The following is a 22,102-nucleotide window of genomic DNA, read 5'->3' as shown; positions in this document are numbered from 1 at the left end:
CTCAACCTTGACTCGGAGTTTCGATGATAATCGAAATATCCGTTGGAAGGCGAAGGATGTCGGAAGGCTCGTGACGGATCAGATTTCGCGATAAAAGTCCTAAATTGTCAGAGGAGATCGACTTCTCCCGCTGCTGGGATTATGAGGATGAGGATGACGCAGGGAAGTTTCTAATTGAGATCTCTATCGGTATGATCGAAATCGTCCGGTGGTCCGATTGTTTGCCGGAAGATTCGTGCTAGGATACATCGCTATATTGTCCCGTAACGAAGGAGATTATTTTCTGCATTTGAATACAATCAATCGGACGATTCTAATCGGATGCCGCTGACTGAGACCCCTCCGAGGCTTCTCAGCTTAAACGGTGCCGATGTAAATCGCTCGTGCAATAAAACTATCGATGTAATCTTACGTGGACTTTGGATCTGAGTATAAATATAAATATATTGTACTGTTATGTATATACCATGACGCGGTAACTTGGAAGGATGATGAATTCCAGTATGCACGTGTCGTACTTATATATACAGGTATTATAATGGGACATAGAATCGAGCACAAGCGTCCTATCGTTCAAATAAGCGATTAGAGACGCGAGATAAAGTCGAAAAGTGCGCGAATGATGTCAACTATTTATGGAGATGAACGTGCAATACAGAAGGACGCGCAGGGACATTACGCGAAGCGCTAATGCTACCAATTACCCATCAATGCTTGTGTTTGCAAGCCAATTAAATTATTTAGGTCGAGATGCCGATGCATAGCTCGTAACGTGCATTGTCCCGCAAACAAAAGAAATTGGCACGCGTGTCGATGACGATATAATACTCGCGCCTGTCAACTGTATTACAAAAAAGTTCTTTCCATCATGATTTTGCGAAACTGTTATAGGAATAACGTTTATCTCATGCTCTCTCTCTCTCTCTCTCTATTTATATTAAAATTTAGAAAATGGCGCGTTTGTCTCGCGACAAAAATTATTGCAGGATAAATTGGCGTCTCTGCGAAACTTTCAGTGCCAGCCGGTCATCGTGTAATGACTCGATCAACCGTGAAAGCTCTAGTCGTCGATGAAAGTGGTTCTGTAGTCGTTGGAGTATAAGGAACCAATTATTCTACTTGCTACGTGAAAGGCTTTTTTTGCACCGGTACTCTCATCTTCGCTCATGTACTCTTTGCATTAATCGCTCGATGCGTTGGAGAACTGCTCGCGCGATTATTGCAGGGTGGAAAAGGGAGGCTGGTGCATTCCGGAGAGATGAAGATTCAATCGTTTTAATCGGAATGAGGGACTGGCTTTGGTCATTGCAAGGATAATGGGAGTCTCGTGCAGTGGAGGACGCGCAATCATCATCGTTACGATCAGCCCGAGGCTTTTTCCCCTTGGATATACTAGATTCCCATGTAGCGCGTCTGCAGCAGCATTACGCCGGGCCGTCAACGGTCGACCTTGAGAACTACGAGCGAGAAACGCCGAAGCTCGGAATTTCCTCGCGCTGACACACATCTTTTTCGCGCTTGACAGGCTTCGGGTTGACGAACTCTTGCATATATATATATATATATATATATACGTGTGTAAGCGCCCCCTGGCCATATCGTGCGAAAATCCCTGCGGTATCCGACTTTACTGCAAACTGCCAAGGTAAAACACACGCAACGCCGCGAAATCCTTCGCCAAATGACCATCGTCCACTCGCAGTGAAAATACTTCTATAACTTTATTTGAGGAACTCAAACTCCTCGACAGATTGGCAAAGTCAGACTTCTGCAGAAATACTAACCGGAATAACTCGGAGAGAAAAACCACCAAGGACAGAATTTTTCGCATAAAGTCCATTTCAACGCTGCGCGATCCGTTGGTTTACCTTCTACTCACGTTTTTCCCCTTCAGCAATATTTTTCGTTATTTCAGGGAGGAATGCACTTTCGAAAGGAAGATGCGTGATAATTGGCAGCTATTTTGCTTTCGTTACGACTTTACGTGGGCAAATTTTTACGAGTTTACAAGGATTTTAGCGCGTCGATGCTAATTCGGGCGTATTGCCTGGCTCTCGACACGGCTTTGCGGCATGGATTCGTTACCCACAAAATTCGACACAGATTTTGGCAAACGCCGCAAACTTTCCTTTTCAACCGATTCCTGTTTCTTATATGCGTATAGTCCCACTATATATTTCTAATAAAACCACTTCCATTTTTTCTTTTCTCGTTTTTTCCACTCTCTCATTTTCTCTTTTACAACTGTATATATAATCCCGCACACAGACGTGGTATCAATGCTCTTTTCGTTTGCTGAATTCTACGCTTTTTTGCTTCGATAATAGAAAGAATTCCTATGGAATCTTTCGTGTCAATTAAAAGATACTATCTCAGTCAGTCTTTAGTTTACAGCATCCAATTACCATTTTTATCATTGGTATGCACACATGTCAGAGCACCTTGTAAACTGGGATGAAAGAACCAGCTTCTGGGAGTCCTATTTTTCGCTAATAATTTTCTCATAACGAGTTCCCAGTACAGCACTTTATTAAAAACAAAGCTATTTTGAGCGAAGAAAAGAAACCAATAAGGGATATACTCTGATGAAATTTATCGAGCGAATTTAATTAAAAGAAAGTCTGCCAATCGTTGAATGACTAGCTATATAGCTACAGGTTAATCTAGTTTTTGCTTTCTGCCGATGAGCTCAACTTTTTTTCTTCGAGGAATGAGCGAAAAATAGAAACGCGTTCAATATTGAAACCTTTTGATCGAAGTTTTCACCGGATTTGCAATTAAAAGAAAATTTTGTACAGCGATTTTGCAGCGATTTTTTTTATGTTTGATAACATATATAAGTTCTGCTGCTGACGAGGAGAATAAATTGCTTACACGAGGCTTTTCATTTTGCTGAAATACTTGCAATGAAGATGCATAACAAGAGTATCGATCATTCAGGAATCGTATCAAAATTTATCGCGATTTTTTTACTTGACCCTTATTAACAAATTCGCTATGCCAGACATTTACGAAACGAAATCACGTATTAAGCGAAAAATTCCTAAGCTATATAACATTTTATCTGAAAGTTTCTGTCATCGAATTTTATTAAATACCTACCACGTATGATGACTAATATCGAGTAATACTTAAAACATTTTATCTAACAACTAACGATAAATTCTACATCACGTAGGCCAAAATATTTTATGGGCACCTTATTTATTGTTCACGAACTCCTGATAGCACACGATATTCAAGGGACATCCTCAATATGTCTACTGAATGTGTGGATATCTTCGAAACGTTCCAAAGATATATTTATATACTATTCCCTGCATGATCCACGACTTCAAATATAAGACTTCTTTAAAAGAGATTTTGAAGTATTCATTAATTCTATGACTGTTACAGATGGGAAGATAATGTATTAATTAATGTATAAATGTCATGCGAAAAAAGCAATTACTGTTTTCACTTTATACAAATGTACCGAGGGAAGCGTTACATTATTGAGATGACTGTTGTGGTAGGTAAAAGTGGAATGTAAAATGACGAAATAAAGAAATCAAACAATCACGTGTAAAGGTAGAGAGATATGAAATAATAAAATTGGATATGACTGAAAGTGACTAAATTGTAGAATGAGAAACTCTGTAGAATATACCTTCTTCGAGGCGAGATATTCCATTCCCCTGGCGACGCAGTATCCAAAAACGGTGAGATCCCTGGACGTGAGTGCTGCAGAATCCTCGCTGAAGTTATAAAAGTCTTGCCTGGTGCGATGATCGCGTAGATATGCCAACAGCTTTCCGTACATGACGTACTCCAGTATTAAATAATGTGGCTCTGTGTGCAAAACAGTAATATGAGTTACGAATGATACACATAAATTTTGCGATTTAGCAGAATATCGTATCGTTTTATGTGTGAAATATCTATATCATAAAGAATTTTATCGACCGATGCTTTTATCGAAAATGTTTTAGCGTTTCGCTGATTTCTCGCGACATCCTCGTTTATTCCAATTAATTGAATCGAATTACACAGCGTTCATCGAAACTGCTCTCTTTCCACCTGTCCTCTAGAACACATAAAATAAATGCAGCGAGATTCAAGCAACAGAAGGAGCTTGAACATTTTTCTGTTTTCACGTGGAATAATATTGCCCATATTAAAGAGTCTCTTTTGCGTCAGTAACCAAACGGTACCAATGATCGTTTATAGTGCGTTTTAGTTTTTCCGGAAGAAAACAAAGAGCTGGAGAACTTATGACGCGAAGCTAGAATTTAAATACTTCCTCCGGCGAGGAGTAGTTTGACGAGTAAATTTGAAATCGTTGCTCGTATAATACTAATAACGCTCTATATACATAAGTTGTGCGACTGGTTTTGCTTAGTCGGCAAGGGCGAGGAAAACGTATGGTGGATTTGTTGGGAATTTGCGTGCGGAAGGCTCGTGATAAAGAAGTGAAAGTCCGAAGGGGAGCGAAAGACAAGGGGGCACAAGGTAGCGCAAACTGGAACGTGCAAGAACTTGGCAGTTAAAATAATTTAAACGGCGCACTGTTTGGGGTCCCGTGGGCAGTACTGCGGCTGATTGCAACTTATGGATCTACTTTTCTCGACGCCTCACTGTCATAACTTTCGCATTAGGTCAATATTACCGGCATACAATAATTTCCGGTTCTTAAGAACTTCCGTCGTCTTTCCTCTGCAGGCTTATTCTCCGACCGTATATGATAATGTTTCGAGCGAAACGCGATTGCCGCGAAGCTACACAACTTTTTATTGCGATTCTACGAGTAATCAATTTTCAACATACTTTTGTAAAATATTCCGATATTTTATAAATAAATGACGCAGCTAAACGCCGAAGTTTCGATTTTGCCAGAAGTTTATTTTTGATAAATTTGTGTTGAAATAGAGCGAATATTTATTTCTTCTAATTTCTTTCAAAAGGACGATGCATATAAATCAGTGAATGACGAGAAGTTAGTCATGCAAGAAGTCTTTGCATTTTTGTTTCAAGTCGTGTAATTCGTCGATAAAAGACTTGAATTTTTCTCACACTCGAGGAAGAATTCCTCGCGCCGTTTCTCCGATATGGCACGTACGACGTGAAACAATGGCCACGGTGGATGCAAAACAATATATATATATATATATATATATATACATTAGTAATGGAGCACACTATTCGATTATCATACCTACTTGTCGTCGCCAATGAATCGTAGAAATTATCATACCTATAGCTCTCCAAATAGTGACAAATTTGTATCGGTTGAGCGATATCAATGTTTCAATTATGCAAGTTTATATACCTGTGCACGGTGATAATTGTGCAATACGCGTATATGTTTGTTGCGCATTAAAGCAGCGAATGTTGTTACACGTGTCGACAAGCGACTGGGCTTAACAAATTTCCCGGAAAATCAATCATGTTTCAATGATTAAAAAAAATCGTTTGCATTATTATTAAGAATTACGTGATTCGATAAACAATGTTTCGCCGAATTCACGACTCATCACCCTATGCGAAAGTCATCGTAAATAACGTATCGTGCTGTTTGTATTGATATTTTAGCTAGAAATATTATTCATTTTACAATAACATTTTGGCCACTAAAAATGTGGAATTACTTTCAGGTATCTTTTTATCCGAGTCCGAGGTGAGTATAAATATAGAAAACCATATAACGTGTTGTTTTCTTTATGCCTGGGATTGATTAAGAGCTATATCAGCTATAGTTCACGGCATATTGTGCCGTGGTAAAACTTCAAACGAGCTCCGCAGGTGTATGTGGCGAAAGAAAAAATAGAAGGAAGGAGTAAAGAAGTCTGATAAAAACCTGTTGATCGAGCGACGCGTGAACTAAGACGATAAAGCTGGTCCCTGAAATTTATCACGGGGTATCTCGGACTTCCCAAATAAGGCCCAGACATAATGCAAAACGATGGACCGATGCCGAAACTTGCCACGGCAAATATCAAGAAGCCGATGATCGCTATTAATTTCACCTTGTCACGCGAGCATTCAATTTGACCCAGTCGAAATTTTCGCGATAAACCGATTGATAAGAATGCACGATGAGTCTCGAGAAAGACACGAATGCTACTGCGTTCGTTCAATTCGAAATATAAAACGAAGAGCAGCGCGACAAGTGCCTATTGAATATTCCAAACTGGTAATTCAAAGATACATCTCGGATAGAACTTAATAAAATTAGGAATAAAAGGTACCTGCGTGGCTGACTCTACGACGTGAAAGAATTTAGCAAGGCCCGTAAAATTTTCATCGGAATCATTTACCAGGGATTTTATCTCTCAGCTCGGAAGCGCGCGTCAAGTTTGAAATACCTGTTTTTTATTTGTTAAGATTTAGGTTCCGGGAAATGTTTTCGTTGTTGGGCAAATCGATAAATTTGGTTTGCATTATTGCGAGGAAGGCGAAATGGTCCGAAGGGAGAAGTCTGCAGAAGCTGCACGGATATGACGCGCGTCAAATCGTCGGAAGGGGGCTAGACGGAAAAGTGATGTGGAGAAAGAGGAGGAGGGGTGGGGGAAGGATGAAAGGAGCAGAGAGGGTCCTAAGAAGGATCCGAGAGCGCCCACCGGGACGAAACGATAAATACGGAGGACCCGAAATTTAAATGTCGTAAATTTTATGCGGCGGTTCGCGAGTGAGCAGAAACCTCCTCTCGAGGGCTGCCTATTGTGTTGGGACTTCCAAGGTCCCTTAAGGGTCCCAAAGCAACGCCAAAAATTGCCTCCGCAGAGGCAGACGCGCCACCGACTGCAGATTCTTACCGCTCGTGAGCATTTTTATTGCAGCCATCACGCCAAAAACACAAGTACCGCAGTCCTCTTAAGAATTACCTTTTATAGGCCATCACTCTTCACACGACGCTATAGGCCGGCGCTTAAATATCTATCAATTGGCTTAGTCGGCATAAAGAAAAACACGATGCACTAAAAGGAGATATGCGGACAATTTCAGAGATTTGAGAATTTATGTAATAATGAGCTGCTATATACCGCGCTGGCGAAATTTTTACGTCGTTTCTCGAGCAACGGGATCCGCTGCGTTCTGACGAATGGCCTGTTTGGTATGGCGAAGGTTTTTCTCCATTGCAGAAAGGACGATCCTTGAGAGAGGATGCCGACTTAATAGACGTATTGTGCCGCTCGAGATGGCCGCTGCGTCGACACATATGGAAATTTATACGACCGATGAGAGCGGCGATACGCGGCGTAGAAGGAAACGCGCAATGCCCTTATACTCTCCCGTGTTGCATTTGATTTGGTCCAGCAATTTTGACAACTCAAGCATAAATTCATCCCTCGCCACGCGAACGGTGGAATAATCAACCCTGCAGGATTTATCCCCAACCAGAATTCGCACAGCTCGCAAAATTCTAAAAACAATTTTTATCGTCTTGTTCCACTTTTAAAAATTCAACGAGTATTCTGAACGACTGGATGATGAATATCGATATTTCCATATAAATTCCACGCATTGAACGATTAATTATTCATATGTCAAACGAGTTTTGTGCAATAGTTTTGGTTGAGGTTATTTTGCTGGAAGATTCCGTATCTTCTCTGTTGGTTTTTGCAGATGTATCATGTTTTTTAATTCATTCGTCTACAGTAACGTTATTTTGATCTATCAACGACGATCCGTAAGCGAGAAAGAGGAACAGAGGAAGAAAAACAGAGAGAGAGAGAGAGAGAGAGAGAGAGCGTGTGGCGATAAAACGTTATCGGACGATGATAATATTGTGATTTATGAATGAATATAATTCTCGTATCGATTCGATAGCAGAATTTGATTCGACGGTATAAATTTCAGGTGACAGACTTCCAATCGAAACGTACAAGGTCAACGATAAGTGCAGCATCGAGAAACTTGATGCAGAAACGCATCGGTCGAGAAAGAAGTTCGAGTTGCAGTGGAACGATATAAAGTGAAATTACCATTGCTAATTTACAACTGCGAGCTTAAAATGGAAACTTCGACGAATCTTATCTCGCCAGCTTTCGACTTACCGAGCTTCATCAGCCACTGTTTCTATTTTTCAATTTTATTTGTCGATTTTTTATCGTTATTAACGAACTCGATCGGAAGGTCGAGCTCCTAAAAAAGAGTCGCTGCGCAGTGAAGTATATTTACCTTCTTCCGTACAGCAGCCTAAAAGCGTCACAACGTTAGGATGACTGCCCAGTTGCTGCATTATCTCCAGTTCACGGACCAAGTCCTCTTTTTCCCGATCCGCAGCACCTTCCTTCACCGTTTTAACGGCTACCAACCGCGTAGTACCTTGATGACCGGTTAGATCATCGGCTTCAGCTTTCCAGACCTGAGAAAACGAAATTCCGAAATATTAAAAACCGTTTATCGACCGGTTTGTCATTCGGCTAAACTTCGCATTGCTACGTGCCTCGCGATAAAAGTCGTCGTAAACTGTGTATACACGCGCCAAACATCGCTCGTCTCATCAATTTCATTTTAAACGCGAATTTTTCTCCTCTTCTTCAACGAATCGCACGAGAGGTGTATCGTGGATTCGGGAAAACTCGAAGAGTCGAAATTAATTAGACGTACGTCCAAGTGACGCTTATCAGGTGTATTCCTGTGTATCGCTGATGGAATTCTTTCATTTTGCAAGAGTTTGCGGTAGAATTTTATTGTACAGTGACGTTCCGGCGGCTTTTATCGTAGACCGCGTAGCAAATTCCACGTTATACAGGCGGCGATTTATTATCGTACACCTTGAGCGGGATAAATTGATTTCTTACCTGGCCGAAGTTTCCTTGGCCAAGGACCGTCTGTAACCTAAGCTTATCTCTAGGAAACTCCCATCTGGATTCTTGCGCCGGTGGAGGTGGGGGCTTCTCTGCTTCGTGACACTGCACGCAAAAAAGTAACACTATAGGTATTAAGTTGCATCCAACAATTTCAATAGAGAAGATAAATTTCGAGATTTCGAAGAGAAACGATCATCAATCCCCCGGCTACATCGTTTGTCCATTCACAAAAGAGCGCGATGCGCGAACAAAACAAACGAATCGATTACTCAACTCGAACGATTAATAATGAAATAACGAAGAGTGAAAAGTATGGAAAAAATGAGAGATTCGATCTTTACCGAGCTCACTCGAAGCATTATCATTCCATTGCGCCGTTACAGTGCTACTCGATGATTCCTCGCACGAATGTGAAAACAGCGAGTATTTACCGTACAAGCAGCTTGGTATAGGTATCGGCTAAAAAATTGCGTAATTCTTAAGCATGCACCAACAACAAAGGGTCTTACCAGATGCTGTATCCTGGGTAACTTGGTAATTGCCTTCTCGATTGACGTCTTGAAGTCTCCGTTTTCCAGATTGAGCGCGTCTTTTCTGCAACTTATCTCCGATGACGTGTCCGATTCTTCGAGAACCTGCGCAAGCAAATCAACGTCAATGTGCGATATGTTATACGTAGCGTGTGATTACACCTACTGTGCAAACCGTGTTCTAGGGTTACCGTGCTTCGTAGGAAGATTCAATTTGCGATTCGTCGTTGGAAAGAAAAAAGGGAGCGCCGGAGCCTTTTCTACACTCGACGTTGCACATTCTCGTAACAGCGGAGTGGTAGCGAAAATATTATTAAATTGTATATAGTTACACGACTGCACTGACAATACAAGGACAATAGACGTTTTGTGCCAGTGCGGTAATTATGTGTACAACCCGATGATTTGCGAATTAAAAAGAACCATAGAATTATTGGTGTTTATCATTGAGAGGGAGAGGAGGAGCTATTGAATAGTGGAATAGTTCAATTAAGGGAGGGCACGGCAGGAAGGAATTGCATAATTTGGCAAATTCCGGTTTGGTTGAAAGGGATATTGGGTGAGGAGAGTCGAAGGACTGGATTGGATGCTGCGGTGCGTCTACCACTGGATCGGGTGTATTCACGCATTCAGCTCACCGAGTCGAACTTGCCTCTCTGCCTGGTCAGATAATAAATACAGAGCCGCGACTCTGTAATAGAAATTCATTTTACGTCACTAAGATGCGATCGTTGCGTCTTTTAGCAGTGAAGATTCAATCGAACGGAAATGGACACCGTATTTGCCCCTGGCGACAACCGTACGTATACCAATCCTTTTGACTGCTTTACCTTTCTCACCCCCCCCCCCCTTCCTCCTCCCTCCTTCATCCTATACCCTATTTATTTGGCTACTCTGAATCTTTTTAACTCTCATTTTCCACCTCCCTCGCCTTCCTTTTTTTTACATCCTTGCACAGCCCTTTGTTCCGCCATTCACGTTTATTCCCATGCCTGTCCGGTTAAATTTAAATTTATGCCCTCCGCCATTTTACGATCGTATTCCTTTCGTACCAAAGGGCTTCACTTATTTCGCTCCCTAAATTATATTTTTTCACCCTGCAGCCGCTAAAGACCGATATGTTTTTATCAATCTAGCCATTTCCCAAGGAACGTTATTGGCCAATTCCAACGCGAAACATTACCTTACTTCCATTCCGATAAACCATAATTTCGAATCAAGACATTCTCAGGTGCACGCAGCTAGAATTATCTCGATTTCAGCCTCGCGCTGCCTTTTAATTTATCCATTATACCTTCATTCCAATTTTGCCGTCTCAAATATGGGCGTATTCTTTTTTTCTCTTCGATGACATAACTGTTTTGACAATACGGAGGAGCATGTTTGTGGCAAAGTTTATTGCCGATACTTATGAGAAGGTAAGCAGTGATAATCGCGAGTCCTTGACTCTACGTGATTGACGTATCCGCTAAATGCTTATGAGCACTCGCGTTGAGAAATATTTAACCCGAAGAATAAAACGAGGTATTCTTCCGTTATCCAATAGACACTCGCTTCTTCTTCCCTCGTTATTTATGCACGTTCGTCTATTCGCCACGTATCCCACTACTGGAATATCCGATAGATAATTATTTACTATGAAAATGTATGCTATACAGAGACCGCGCGTAATTACCCGCACAATGAACTTGGCGATCGTGTTAATTGCGCCACGATGGATAACCAACGTTTCTGGTGAATCATCATCCATGTATTTTGGTAGATCAGCCAGCAGAATAACTTCGATCCACGACGACCGCGTTAGTTTTTCATTCGCCGAGCCAGCGTTCATGGCCAAACGTCGAATCAATGAATTAATAAACATTGCAATTGAATCTCAATGTGCTCTCGTGTGAAAGAACCGTTGCAAAATAATTTCATGGAACACAAGGGATGAGGTACTCTATGAAATAGATTTTGAAACCCTCATAATCGATGAGTTGTTGTTAACGATTAATAGAATTCCTGAAAGTTGGCGCAACAGCTGAAAGCTGGAGCATCGATATTCTTTTTACAATATAAGATGCTGCAATGGACAATTTTTAAGATACCTTCATTAGAATCGAACGCGGCAAATTACGAACTATAAAATCTAATTAGAAAATTCCTCGGTACGTAGACCCTTAACAAATTTATCGTCCCTAATTATACGTTGCTGGGATCACGTAGGCACGACGGAGTACATCCGATATTATGCTGGACTCTGTAATTCTCGTGTACGCGATCGAAAAGAATCCTCGGTGACTTTGCTGGATTCGATAGGTTTTACACGGAGCTAGAGCTTCCTTCCCCTTGCCAGGAGTTTGCTTAATTAGCGAATTGTTAACGCTCGTTCGTGTGTATGTGTGTGTACCCGAAGAGTTCTTTTTCCACTCTCGATACCACTCTTCACGGTTAATGAACAGATGATAAATGCGAACATGGCCGCGTTGCCTTACCACACCTGGCGATAATTCTCAGCAAGTCTAACGGGACTTAAGTGGTACCACCGTGCGAACGATGATTTGTGTCCCGACCAATCTACGCGCATCAACTACACTTGATAAGACTGCACACACCGGAAACTAATAATTCAATCTTTTTCCAAGAGACCTCTCCACTTCCTGCGCGATTAAATCAATGTAAACCTCTTTGCTTTATTAATGGAATTATTCCGCACGGTTGGAGCAGACACACGTCCGTACAGTGTAGTCTAATTTATACCATCAACAGATTTTTAATTCAATACCAAGTAGTTTACCTCTGATTCAAGGTTTAACAGATTTGCTCTGCTTAGCTAACCTCGTTCAGCTTGGATTACTTTCCGTCATTTTATAATTATTCTTATTATTATTTCTCATATCTGTGTATATAGGAAAAGTACGATACAAATGTTTCGATTAAAATTTTAATCGCGTTATTCCATATCGTAGATTTTTTTGGGGAGGAAAATATAGGCTGAGTGGGTCAGGCACAAAGGCGAACGAAACCGATGTAGGTAGCTTTCCCTAGCACCGGGCCCTTTCCCGTCGCGCTCTTTCACTTTCTCGCACAGTAACCCAGATTCCCCCCGTGAACCCACCTTACGATTCCTGAGGATCAGTCTTCTGAGTATAAGGCCAACACCAACGGCAATAGGAAAAACGACCAGAGTGGCCAGAATGTAGCTGACAACCGCGACAGTCTCCTGCGAGGCTATCGTATCTCCATCGTGCCTCTTCGATATCACTTCACTGATGTTCACTGATTCACGAGGACTCACAGCGATCATCCCGCTATCAAAGAACGTCCTGTTCATTTCGCTAGGGTAGACGGAGTTGTTGAACTCTGGTAGGATCGCGTGATGATACGGAGTCCTGTGCCTGGTTCTATTGACCGAGCTACCGCTCGATACGTTGTAACTCCTCGGAGGAGTCGAAGCACTGATCGATTCCTCCCTATCCACGTGCTTGTCTTTCTTGACAGGTTCCTTGGCTTCGGGAAGAGAAGGCAATCGACTCGTACTTGACGTATCAGAAGTGGACGTTGACTTTTTTCCCGCAGGGTTCACTGTCCCCGCGCCCGTGCTCGTTCCCGAAGCCTCCGATTCATCCTCTTCCACGGGAAGCTCCACTCGAGGATCACCAACCATATTAGGCTTGCCCTCGGTTGACTTGCTTCCGTTGAATATCTCCGAAGTATTGTACAATTGCATTATGGGCAAAACGTCGTCCTTGTCCTTCGTTTCGTCCGACAGATTCCTGCCCCTCACTTCCGGTGATCTCTCGCTATCCCCTTTCTCAGCTACTTCCGGTGGCGTCCTCGTATCGACCGTTGGACGCTGCTTGCCATCCTTCGTCGTTAATTTTGTCGTGCCGCTCGTTGTCACCATCGGAGACTCGGTTTTTGCAGTGTCCTTGGACCTGTAGAGTTTTTGGATCTCCGATGGATCGAGGTCCTCCGACATGCCGAAGGGTCGATTCTCTTCCGGTGATTTGGTTACGGTAGGCTGATTGGGTGTTTCTCTCGTAGGATTCGAGGTAAGAGTCTCCTCGCTAGATTCCGTCATTATTTTCGGGAGACTCGACGTGGATGTCATTGATTTGATCGTGGATGGTGTGGCGGCTGTCATCGTGGTCCCCGCTCTCTCTTCGGGGGAATCAGTGGCTACAGCCTCGGTTACTGTCAGGTCCGAGGAATGGACGACGGCATTCATGGCACTTTCCGTCGACACTCCGTTACTACTATCAGTTTCTTCCAACGGAGTTAATTCTCTGGAATCGTCATCTTTGGTATCGACTTTGCGTTCCATCTGTTTCACCGTCGTGTCATAGATCGACGGTAGCTCGGTACCGTTCGCCGTTTGTTCCACGACGTTCGTGTTCCTAACCATACTGGAATTATTAAAATTCCCAGACAATTCCGTTTGACTCGCACCAATCACGACTGGCTTGTTCACTTGAGCAGAAACGCTCTCGTTCACCGTTCTCCTATCACTCACAGAATTCCTCTCACTATTGGCAGTCTCATTGAGACTCGTCGAGCCGTTGGAGAATCGATCTTCGTTCCTGAAGAGAATTTGCTCCTTTATTCTCCTGAGACTCGAAGGTATCCTTCGCCTTTTACCACCACTCTCTTCGTCCACGCTCAGGCCGGATCTCTGGTTCAAAACGGCGCTGGCAGATTTTCGGAGAAGTCTGCGTTCGGTGACACCATCGAGTTCAAAGCTTTTGCTCTTCGAGTGGTTCCAACGTATGGATCCCCTGGTGGTGACTTCCTGCCTGCTGCGAGTCGAGACAGTTCTGTTGCTGGCGCTGGATAAGATCGTGGACGTGGTCGCACGGCCGATCGCACGTTGCGAGTGCGGCTCGACGGTGGCGACTTTAGCGTGTCTTTCCCCCACCAAATTGAGCTCAGCCACTCCAGCTGCTGCTGCGTCTGGTTGGACGGTCGTGCCGGTACTGAGTTTCGCTGGCGGCCGCTCGGCCTCTATACCGGCTTTACCAGCACCACCAGCACTACCAACGCCACTACCAATACCAACGGCAACGTCATCACCGTCACCAACAGCAGCGGCAGCCGCAGCACCAGCACCAGCAGCAACAGAAGGAAGCTCCGAGGACAGTGGCGCTTCGGTCGTTATCTCCCTGGCACCGGTACTCCGTGGACCTCCTTCTTGCTCCTCTTTACTTAGCCCAGGTCCGGTGTAGTTGCGCAATAGCCGCGTCACGTTAGTTATCGTGTACGCGTACACGTGTTGTTGCTGCTGATGTTCCTCCTCGTCCCCCTCCTCCTCATCCTCAACTTCTTCCCCCTCTTCGGTATACTCCCTCGATCCCTGACCACCGGACCCATCCTCCGACAAACTCGATTTTCCCTTAAAATCCTTCAACGAAACTATACGAGGACTTTCCTCCTTATAATCCATCGGCTTCACCGTGTTCCTTTCCCGCGACGCTAATTCCATAGCAAAATCGTGCTCGATATTCCCCTCCGTCACGACTATCCTCAGGGTTGACGTTTCCTCGACCGAAGTGACCCGAGTTGCGAAATCCTGCAGGCTTTTCTCGCGCGACATCGAGCTCTCTATGTTGTTGCTCTCGCGAGACGAAATCAATCCTCTGGTAGAAATAACGCCAGGGGCGGAATCCATTTTTTTCTGCGAATTGGAATCCACCGAGGGGGACGAGTCGTCGTTCTTTTTGCTACGTTGGTACGCCTCCCTGGATGGTTTTGCAGTTTCTGCCTTCTCGAGTTTCTCGCTGGACGTGGACGTTGTCTGGTTCGAATCTTTCGAGAAGTTCGTGTTGCTAGAAGTTGCTCCGGTCACGGGTATCTGGGTCATTTCGCTGGAATTCCTGGCTACATCTGTTGTTGTCACGTGGGCAGCACTTCCTCCGTCTCTGTTCAGCAACTGCTGCTCCTCGACAGAAGCGTGAGCGGACTGGTTAAAGACGCGAGGTTTTTCTTCTCTGGACTCTGTCTCGCTTTTCACCGAGCTGCTGGAATTCCTGGTGGTTTCGCTTAGTATAACGTTGGACGCTATTGTCGAGTCCGTCGGTTTCGGTTTCCTGTAATAGATGCTCGTCCCGGGGCTCCTGAAAATGTTCTTGATCTTGGAAACCCTGTTCTTTTCCACGGTTTGCCGCTCCACTGCAATGTTCATCTCTTCGTTCATGATCTCCTCCAATCCCAGAATAGCGGATCCTGATGTTTTCGTCGTCGTTATTTTTGTTGTGGTCGCTGTCGGGCTGTACCTCTTACTGGAATACCTCCTCCTGGAATTCAGCATGCTCGAGGAGACCGTTGAGCTAGCGTCTACAGAATTGTTCGATGTCGTGTTTTGAACCTCCGGATGGAGTTTTTGTCCAAAATATAAAAACTGGGTCATATCTTCGACTGGAATATTACTTTCGACTGGCTGGAAATGATTGTACAGCGACACTGGCATGACTACGGTATTCTTTTTACGAATTTCTGTCTCGACTGTCTTTTGAACGCTGGGCACGATTGACGCTGGCGTCGAGCTCAGATTTTTCTGATTAATCGCGTTAATTCTCGTCGTGTTTGTATTTGATTTATTCGCGTTCGTTAAAGAATTAGTCGTATTAGGCTCTAATCCTATTAGCGACTGTTCCATTAATTTGCTGTCGGATAATTTCGATGATTCCTCTTCTTTCGCGTCATTCTTTCCTTCGCTTTTCGCCTCAGCGATCAATTTTTCCTGGATCTGCGAATCGTCAGGTTCTTTTTCTGCAACATCGGTTCTCGAATCAGAGGGAGCTGTCGCGTAAGCTCCTTGTCTAGTTTCTTGAGCCTCCAACATATCAGAGGTGTCTCCTTTTGCAGTGGATAAATCTGGAGGCCGGAGCGTGTGATTGGACCAAATACGCATCGCTGGCGTTGGTCGTTTGTTCAGTGCCTGGCGTCTTCTTACAGCGAGAATGTTGCGCAGAGTCTGCTCCCTCTTAGCCTTTAAAGATGGCAACTCGGCTTGCAGTGTCCTACCTTGACGATGATCACTGGCATCTGAAAAAGACAATATTTATTCGTTAATTCCCAATTTGCTATATTGAAAGAGAGTCAGAATATAATCAGGAAAGTAGACATATGTATTGAGAGTTTTATTTTTTTTTACAGTGCTGCAGAATTACAGCGCAACATTGGATACGTGTTTTTCAATGATCCTTAATGGTGGCATGATTGCAAAAGCTTTGATCATCGGCAATGTCGAAGAATTGTCGCGTCACGTGGTTTGGTTTCACTGCGGCACCGATACGACGAGACGCGACGCGGACGACGAAAAGAAAAGTTCAATTGATCCGCTCCCTTGGAGTCAGCATTGCTTTATCAAGCAAGAAATCAAAGGGACGACAGCTATACATGGTGCCACACGCTTGTGCGAACTGACATTTCAGATACCAATGTGAGATAATCTCGATAGACATCATTGAGGGCTATTGCAGAAATCGATCTGGCAAACGAACAGCATTTCCAGACTAGTTTTCATTCAAAATCAGTTTATACTATATTGATTCGCGATAGTCCACACTAAGAACTTTAGAAAAGTATACCTTGCGAGACAATAGGGCGATTACTATCAGTTATGCGCATAATTTACATAAGTCTAACAAGCTTTACATATAGTGCATGAAGAAAATTGCCAAGTCAAACTTAAGTAAACAATCGAGAATCGTAGAAAATGGCGTTATTATCCAACTTGAGGCTCGCCGGGGAAGAAAAGATCAAGATATTCCAGTTGGGATCACGAAGTGAAATTTAATGCAAGGGTTATATATAAATTTCACAAAAAAAAAAATAATAGGATCATTTCCGTATAAAGAAGCGTGACGCAGAGGTCACGTTGAAGAATTTCTTCGGGACAACGGAAGCGTCTTCAGGGTCGCGGATGGCTGGGCAAGTTTGGGGCACGAGCGACCTGGTACCGTTAATTCACGGTTCGAAGTGCACAATGGGCATTTGTTTCTCACGTTTCTTCATGGCGCAGAAGAAATTGCTCGCGGTCACGATTGGTTTGGCATTGCACGCTGGCCCATAACACTTCTCTGAAATACAAGAACTTTGACCGTTATAAGAGCCACACAAGCGAGTAATTAAACCTGCCAAATTGCTGCTCGAGAGGTTACTCTGACAATGTACCAATGGATCCCGAATCAATACCACATTATTTCATGGATCATCCTGTATAGTGCCTCGTCGTGAGAAAACATCTGTATAAATTTTTGAAGGAAATACCGACTATACAATTCTGACAGTACCAAACTAGGTACAATTGCCTCATTATTCTTTTACGATTGGCTTTGACACTTTATCTTTTCTAACGACTTTTGTCTTTTGCAACCTTCGGTCAATCGGATATAGGCCCACCTTTTATATCATACTATAATGACGTTGAAACATTTATCGAATGAACAATGTACAATACATTGCGGGCCAAATATGGTTAAGGCAGACTCACGTTTGTCAAATTAGTGAATACGGTTTTGTGGTGCTGGGATTATTTGTAGCTAGCAGCTTTAAGATCTTAATTTTACACGAGGAGCTTGGTATATGGCAAGCGTGGCTCGTTGTATCAATAGAAGAAGATTCCTATGGATGTAACGATACTCACGCTGCAGCAATGTCCGCCCTTTCGAAGGTTTACGAGTGTAACGGTCTGCATCAATGAGGAAAGGTACGACCCGAGTGTCAAGGCCTTGGGTCAAGCCACTTTATAAAGACAGAGAGGAGGAGATCTCTATCATGCTCGTGCTTTCCCCTTTGTCGTATCTGCCAACTCGATAATGCACCAGCGGTATCCGACTAATTACACGGCACTGCTTTTCTTCTTGTAAGCATTCAAAAACCCATTGAACACGTTCCTCTCGACATCCCCATCGAGAATAAGTCGAATTCTCGCTATATCCTCTTTCATTCACGCTTCACTCTGGTTGTCCAATAAATATGGATAATGTCTAAATATGGTACAGCCTTCTTCTCAGCTTCCTTTAAATAAATTCTTTACCATCTTGAATATTTTCTTTTTTCTTCAGCCTCTTCTCAAATCAGATTTGCATGTCTATTTTTTATCTACGGTTATTTCAGCTGTGAAAAGAAGTTACACGTGCAGTTACTTCGCGAGTCCTAACGAGTTGTGCGATAATATTTGCTTGGAAATGTTTACGAAAAATTATCGGTGTGATTTCAACGCGTATTTTCCCAGTGGACCATGCTTCTCGTTACGTCGAAGAGTGGCAGCTTTACGAATTACGAGAAATTAATGATACATCTGTATGTTTAGTATTGCTATACCGCTGTATAACATTTACGGGATTTGCTCGCAAGTTTTCCGTTAACTCCCAAAATTCCGGTGTGCGAGCAAAAAAATTGTAGAAAATATGCGTGAATATAGGATTCAACTGGGCCTGGCGTCTACGTGTCTATACGAGACTTCATTAATATTCATTCAGAGATAGCTAATGTCTGGAATCGTCAAGAGAAATCAATTAGTCTCGCGAGGGGCCAAATTTGACACGTACAGTACAGGTTAAACGGAGCTGAAATGAACAACAAATCTGACGATTTTATATGATTAATATCTCCACAGTGAGCTGTTCTTTTCTCAAAATATCAAAATGATACGGTGGTTAACCTGATGGCTCGAGGGCAGAGTCATAAATTAAATTATCTGATTCCATGTGCACATCTTGGGTGTAAAGGTACGTATGCATAAATATTTCTGGCCACGCCTATAGAGTTTTGCGACGCAGCTTGCTGGACAATAATATAATACCTGTTTCGATCAGCGTTGCTGCAAAATACATCGTTGAGTGTTGTGTACGACTACTTCATTTAATTACGCCATAGCTCGAATATACTCTATGTACATTGCAAATATTACGTAGCGAACAATGCCGTGTATATAACTCTCGCGATTGCGTCGAGGGAGCACGAAAACGTCGATTTCATCTTCAAAGGAAAAACTTTGCTGCAGATGCTCGACAATGTGGCTCTTTAATTGCTCACCGTCCGAGAAATTCCTAAGTCACGTTCGACACAGTCGACTATCAAGGACCTATATCGAGTTCTTCGTGCTAGCCTCAGTAATTGCCAACAGATAAGTTCTTTTACATACGTGTTCATCATGCCCCGCAGTATTCGTGGGAAAATTTTTAATTTCCACGAAAAAACATAAACCATTCATCCCTCCACCTAAACAAGCTTGATTTTATTGGCATAATTTATTTCTACTCAATTAGCACGAGGTACTTAAAAATTTCCTATTTCCGCATCTATCAGAGGTATATGTTTACTAGATTATAATTTCTGATCCTCGAAAATCATCCGACTTTGTTATATTTATAATAGGTATCTGGGAAATTTAATGTAGAATATTGGACATTGAAATATTATTATGAAAGCAATTTTGAAGATCGGATGGTAGTAAATTAATCTTGGTCGTCATCGAACGAAGATGCGAGAGAGAAGGTAGGTTGAAAACTGATTGGTCTATCAAGAGTATTAAAGAAGAAAAAAGGAGGGAGGTTTATTTATCGAGTGTGAAAAGTGGGAGAAACAGAGATGGATTTATTTATAGGAGTGAGAGAGGGTTAGAAGGAAGAGTTGTGGAAATGGAGAGGCGTTGGAAGAAACGAGCAGTGGTCTCCCGCTAGGTCGTTAACTGTGGGGATGTACTTAGGTGGGAATACCTGCGTCAGGTACGCACCTATGTCTCCATATGCGAACATAAGTTACGCGTCTAGGACACCTGGCATCGGCCTCTCAGACACGTTGCTCGTTCCCTCTGTAAATCATCGTCCGCGAGAGCCTCGACAGGGGCGAATCGAGTATTTAGCGACGCTATTATCCGCCTTACAGCTGAATGAACCAAAATCACTTTGCACGTCCATTTCCACACCACCACACCTTACCAAATTTCCCACCTACACGCGTAAAGTCGATATTGCTCGCAAGAAATTCTAATACTCATCACTCTATCGTAAACATATCGGATTAAACTAACAAATTTCTAATTCTTGGAATTTCAAGCTAAAATCGTAAAGAATCGTATCCCATTCAGGGGGTTATGAAATATTCAATCGCAAATATTATTTCAGTATGATCATACCTGCAGGCGTGGCGAGTATAACGGGTGATGAGTTGTTGGCGAAGAAAGTGATAATGTTGTACCGTAAAGGTTCAATAACGTCGATGACACGACGATATAAGGGGCTGTCGAGGAATTGTTTATCGAGGTCATTTTTGACCGACGATCCACCTATTTGGTTGATGTTCGCGTCGACGTTGTAATATCGAAAATGTAGTAAGCCTACGCAGAGAGCGGTAAGCACGCTTGGTGCAGGAAACGTGGGCAGGATGAAGTGGCAGTAAATGGGAGAAGGTTGATTTTTTCATCCATTTCATTTAAACGTAATGTACGATACGTAATCAATAAATAGCTAACGCAACTTCCTCTTATCTATATTGTACCGTTCCTGTTCGATGTTCTTCTGGTCATTGCGCCAATGTAAAACAAATTTTTTACATCACTGGGACATGCTTTATAAACATTGCAGGGGCAGTGGCTTAAAAGCAAAAGGATGTTACGACGAATGAGAGATTTTTCTTATTACAGGAGGAAGTTGAAAATCGTTGCAGCACTTCGTATATATATACACTTATAAGAATAGAATGTTTAGAATTCCAGCTATGAGAAAGTATATACGTTGAGTGTTTTAGAAGTCTGGAAAAAAGGAGTCAGTGCCAAACGCTACGCCATATTGGCAGGCACAGAAAAAAAAATGAGATTCAAGGATGACCCTCCTGGCTGGTTTACACGCGATGCTACACCAACATCGCCTATCCTCCACCCTATCGTGCAGTTAATGGGCGTGCGTTGTTTTGTTTCTCTTCGAAAAATGATTCCCAGGTTGTACACGTACCTACGGGACGCCCGGGCAACACGAACCCGTGGGTTAGAGGCACCGTGCATGGGGATCATCGGGCCTCGTTTGCACGAACGATTGCACGTTCGCGGATAACCGGTCCACCAATCCGGTCGCACTCGCAACCCTCTTCGTTTCAGGTACCAATATGTATTTCCCTATCTGCGAAGTGCTCCACTTTGCTCTTTCATATCTCCTCGATATAACCTTTGGACCCTGCAATTCTATCGGAGTTTACTGAGTTTCTCCTCCGTTTTAAGGCACGTTCGACTCGCGAGGATGAGGACCGGCAAAAAATCTGTTTGGAGAATATTGACTTATGCGGCATGCTTAGGCATAAATTAGTCGCGCGCAACGCAACCGAGTGAGGCAAATAAAAAGAGGACGTAGAGAAAAAGAGCAAATAGAAGCGATTTCGCTGTAACGAGTAAAATTTACAGCTGCATAAAAGTTCCACTTGTCAACTCGTTAAGCGAGTGTAACTCGTCTATGCAGTGTCACATATAACAAGTATTTTCGGTGGCTTCTAATACCTACTCGGAGCTCTCTGTTCTCGCGGGACCTCTGGTAATGTACGACTCGCCGTCGTTCGACCTACCAGCTTTGCCTTTTACACTCGGAATTTCGCTAACGCGAGGATAATTCAAGCGTACCCAAATTACAAAAGTCCTACAAATCTCTCACTAATAGCGTTTTAAACATTCGCTCAACGACAACCTAAAAAACGTCAGCTTTGGAATAAAATTACTATCATTGGTTTCAGAGTTTTTAGGCTCGACGTATGGTAATATTAACGGTGATGAATTATAGCTTGCTCGGAGGAGAACGTTTTTCT

At 43.0% G+C, this 22,102-nt stretch overlaps 1 protein-coding gene across 1 annotated transcript in view; it reads right to left on the bottom strand.

Annotated features, from left to right (window-relative positions):
• Positions 1-22,102, bottom strand: part of LOC136780568 (uncharacterized) — a 161,740-nt gene that overhangs the window by 5,077 nt on the left and 134,561 nt on the right. The window contains exons 2-6 of the mRNA XM_066739022.1: positions 12,426-16,351; positions 9,305-9,430; positions 8,787-8,897; positions 8,161-8,347; positions 3,650-3,831 (exon numbers count right to left, since the gene is read on the bottom strand). Of these exons, the coding sequence (XP_066595119.1) occupies positions 3,650-3,831; positions 8,161-8,347; positions 8,787-8,897; positions 9,305-9,430; positions 12,426-16,351 (4,532 nt within the window). The remainder of the gene's footprint in view (positions 1-3,649; positions 3,832-8,160; positions 8,348-8,786; positions 8,898-9,304; positions 9,431-12,425; positions 16,352-22,102) is intronic.

This window comes from Prorops nasuta, unplaced genomic scaffold, assembly GCF_024137725.1.
Source record: "Prorops nasuta isolate Cenicafe-Biocafe unplaced genomic scaffold, Cenicafe_Pnas_1.2 PNAS00019, whole genome shotgun sequence".
Classification (NCBI taxonomy): domain Eukaryota; kingdom Metazoa; phylum Arthropoda; class Insecta; order Hymenoptera; family Bethylidae; genus Prorops; species Prorops nasuta.
Note: the sequence above shows the minus strand (reverse complement) of the source record. Positions and strands in the feature narration are given on the sequence as shown.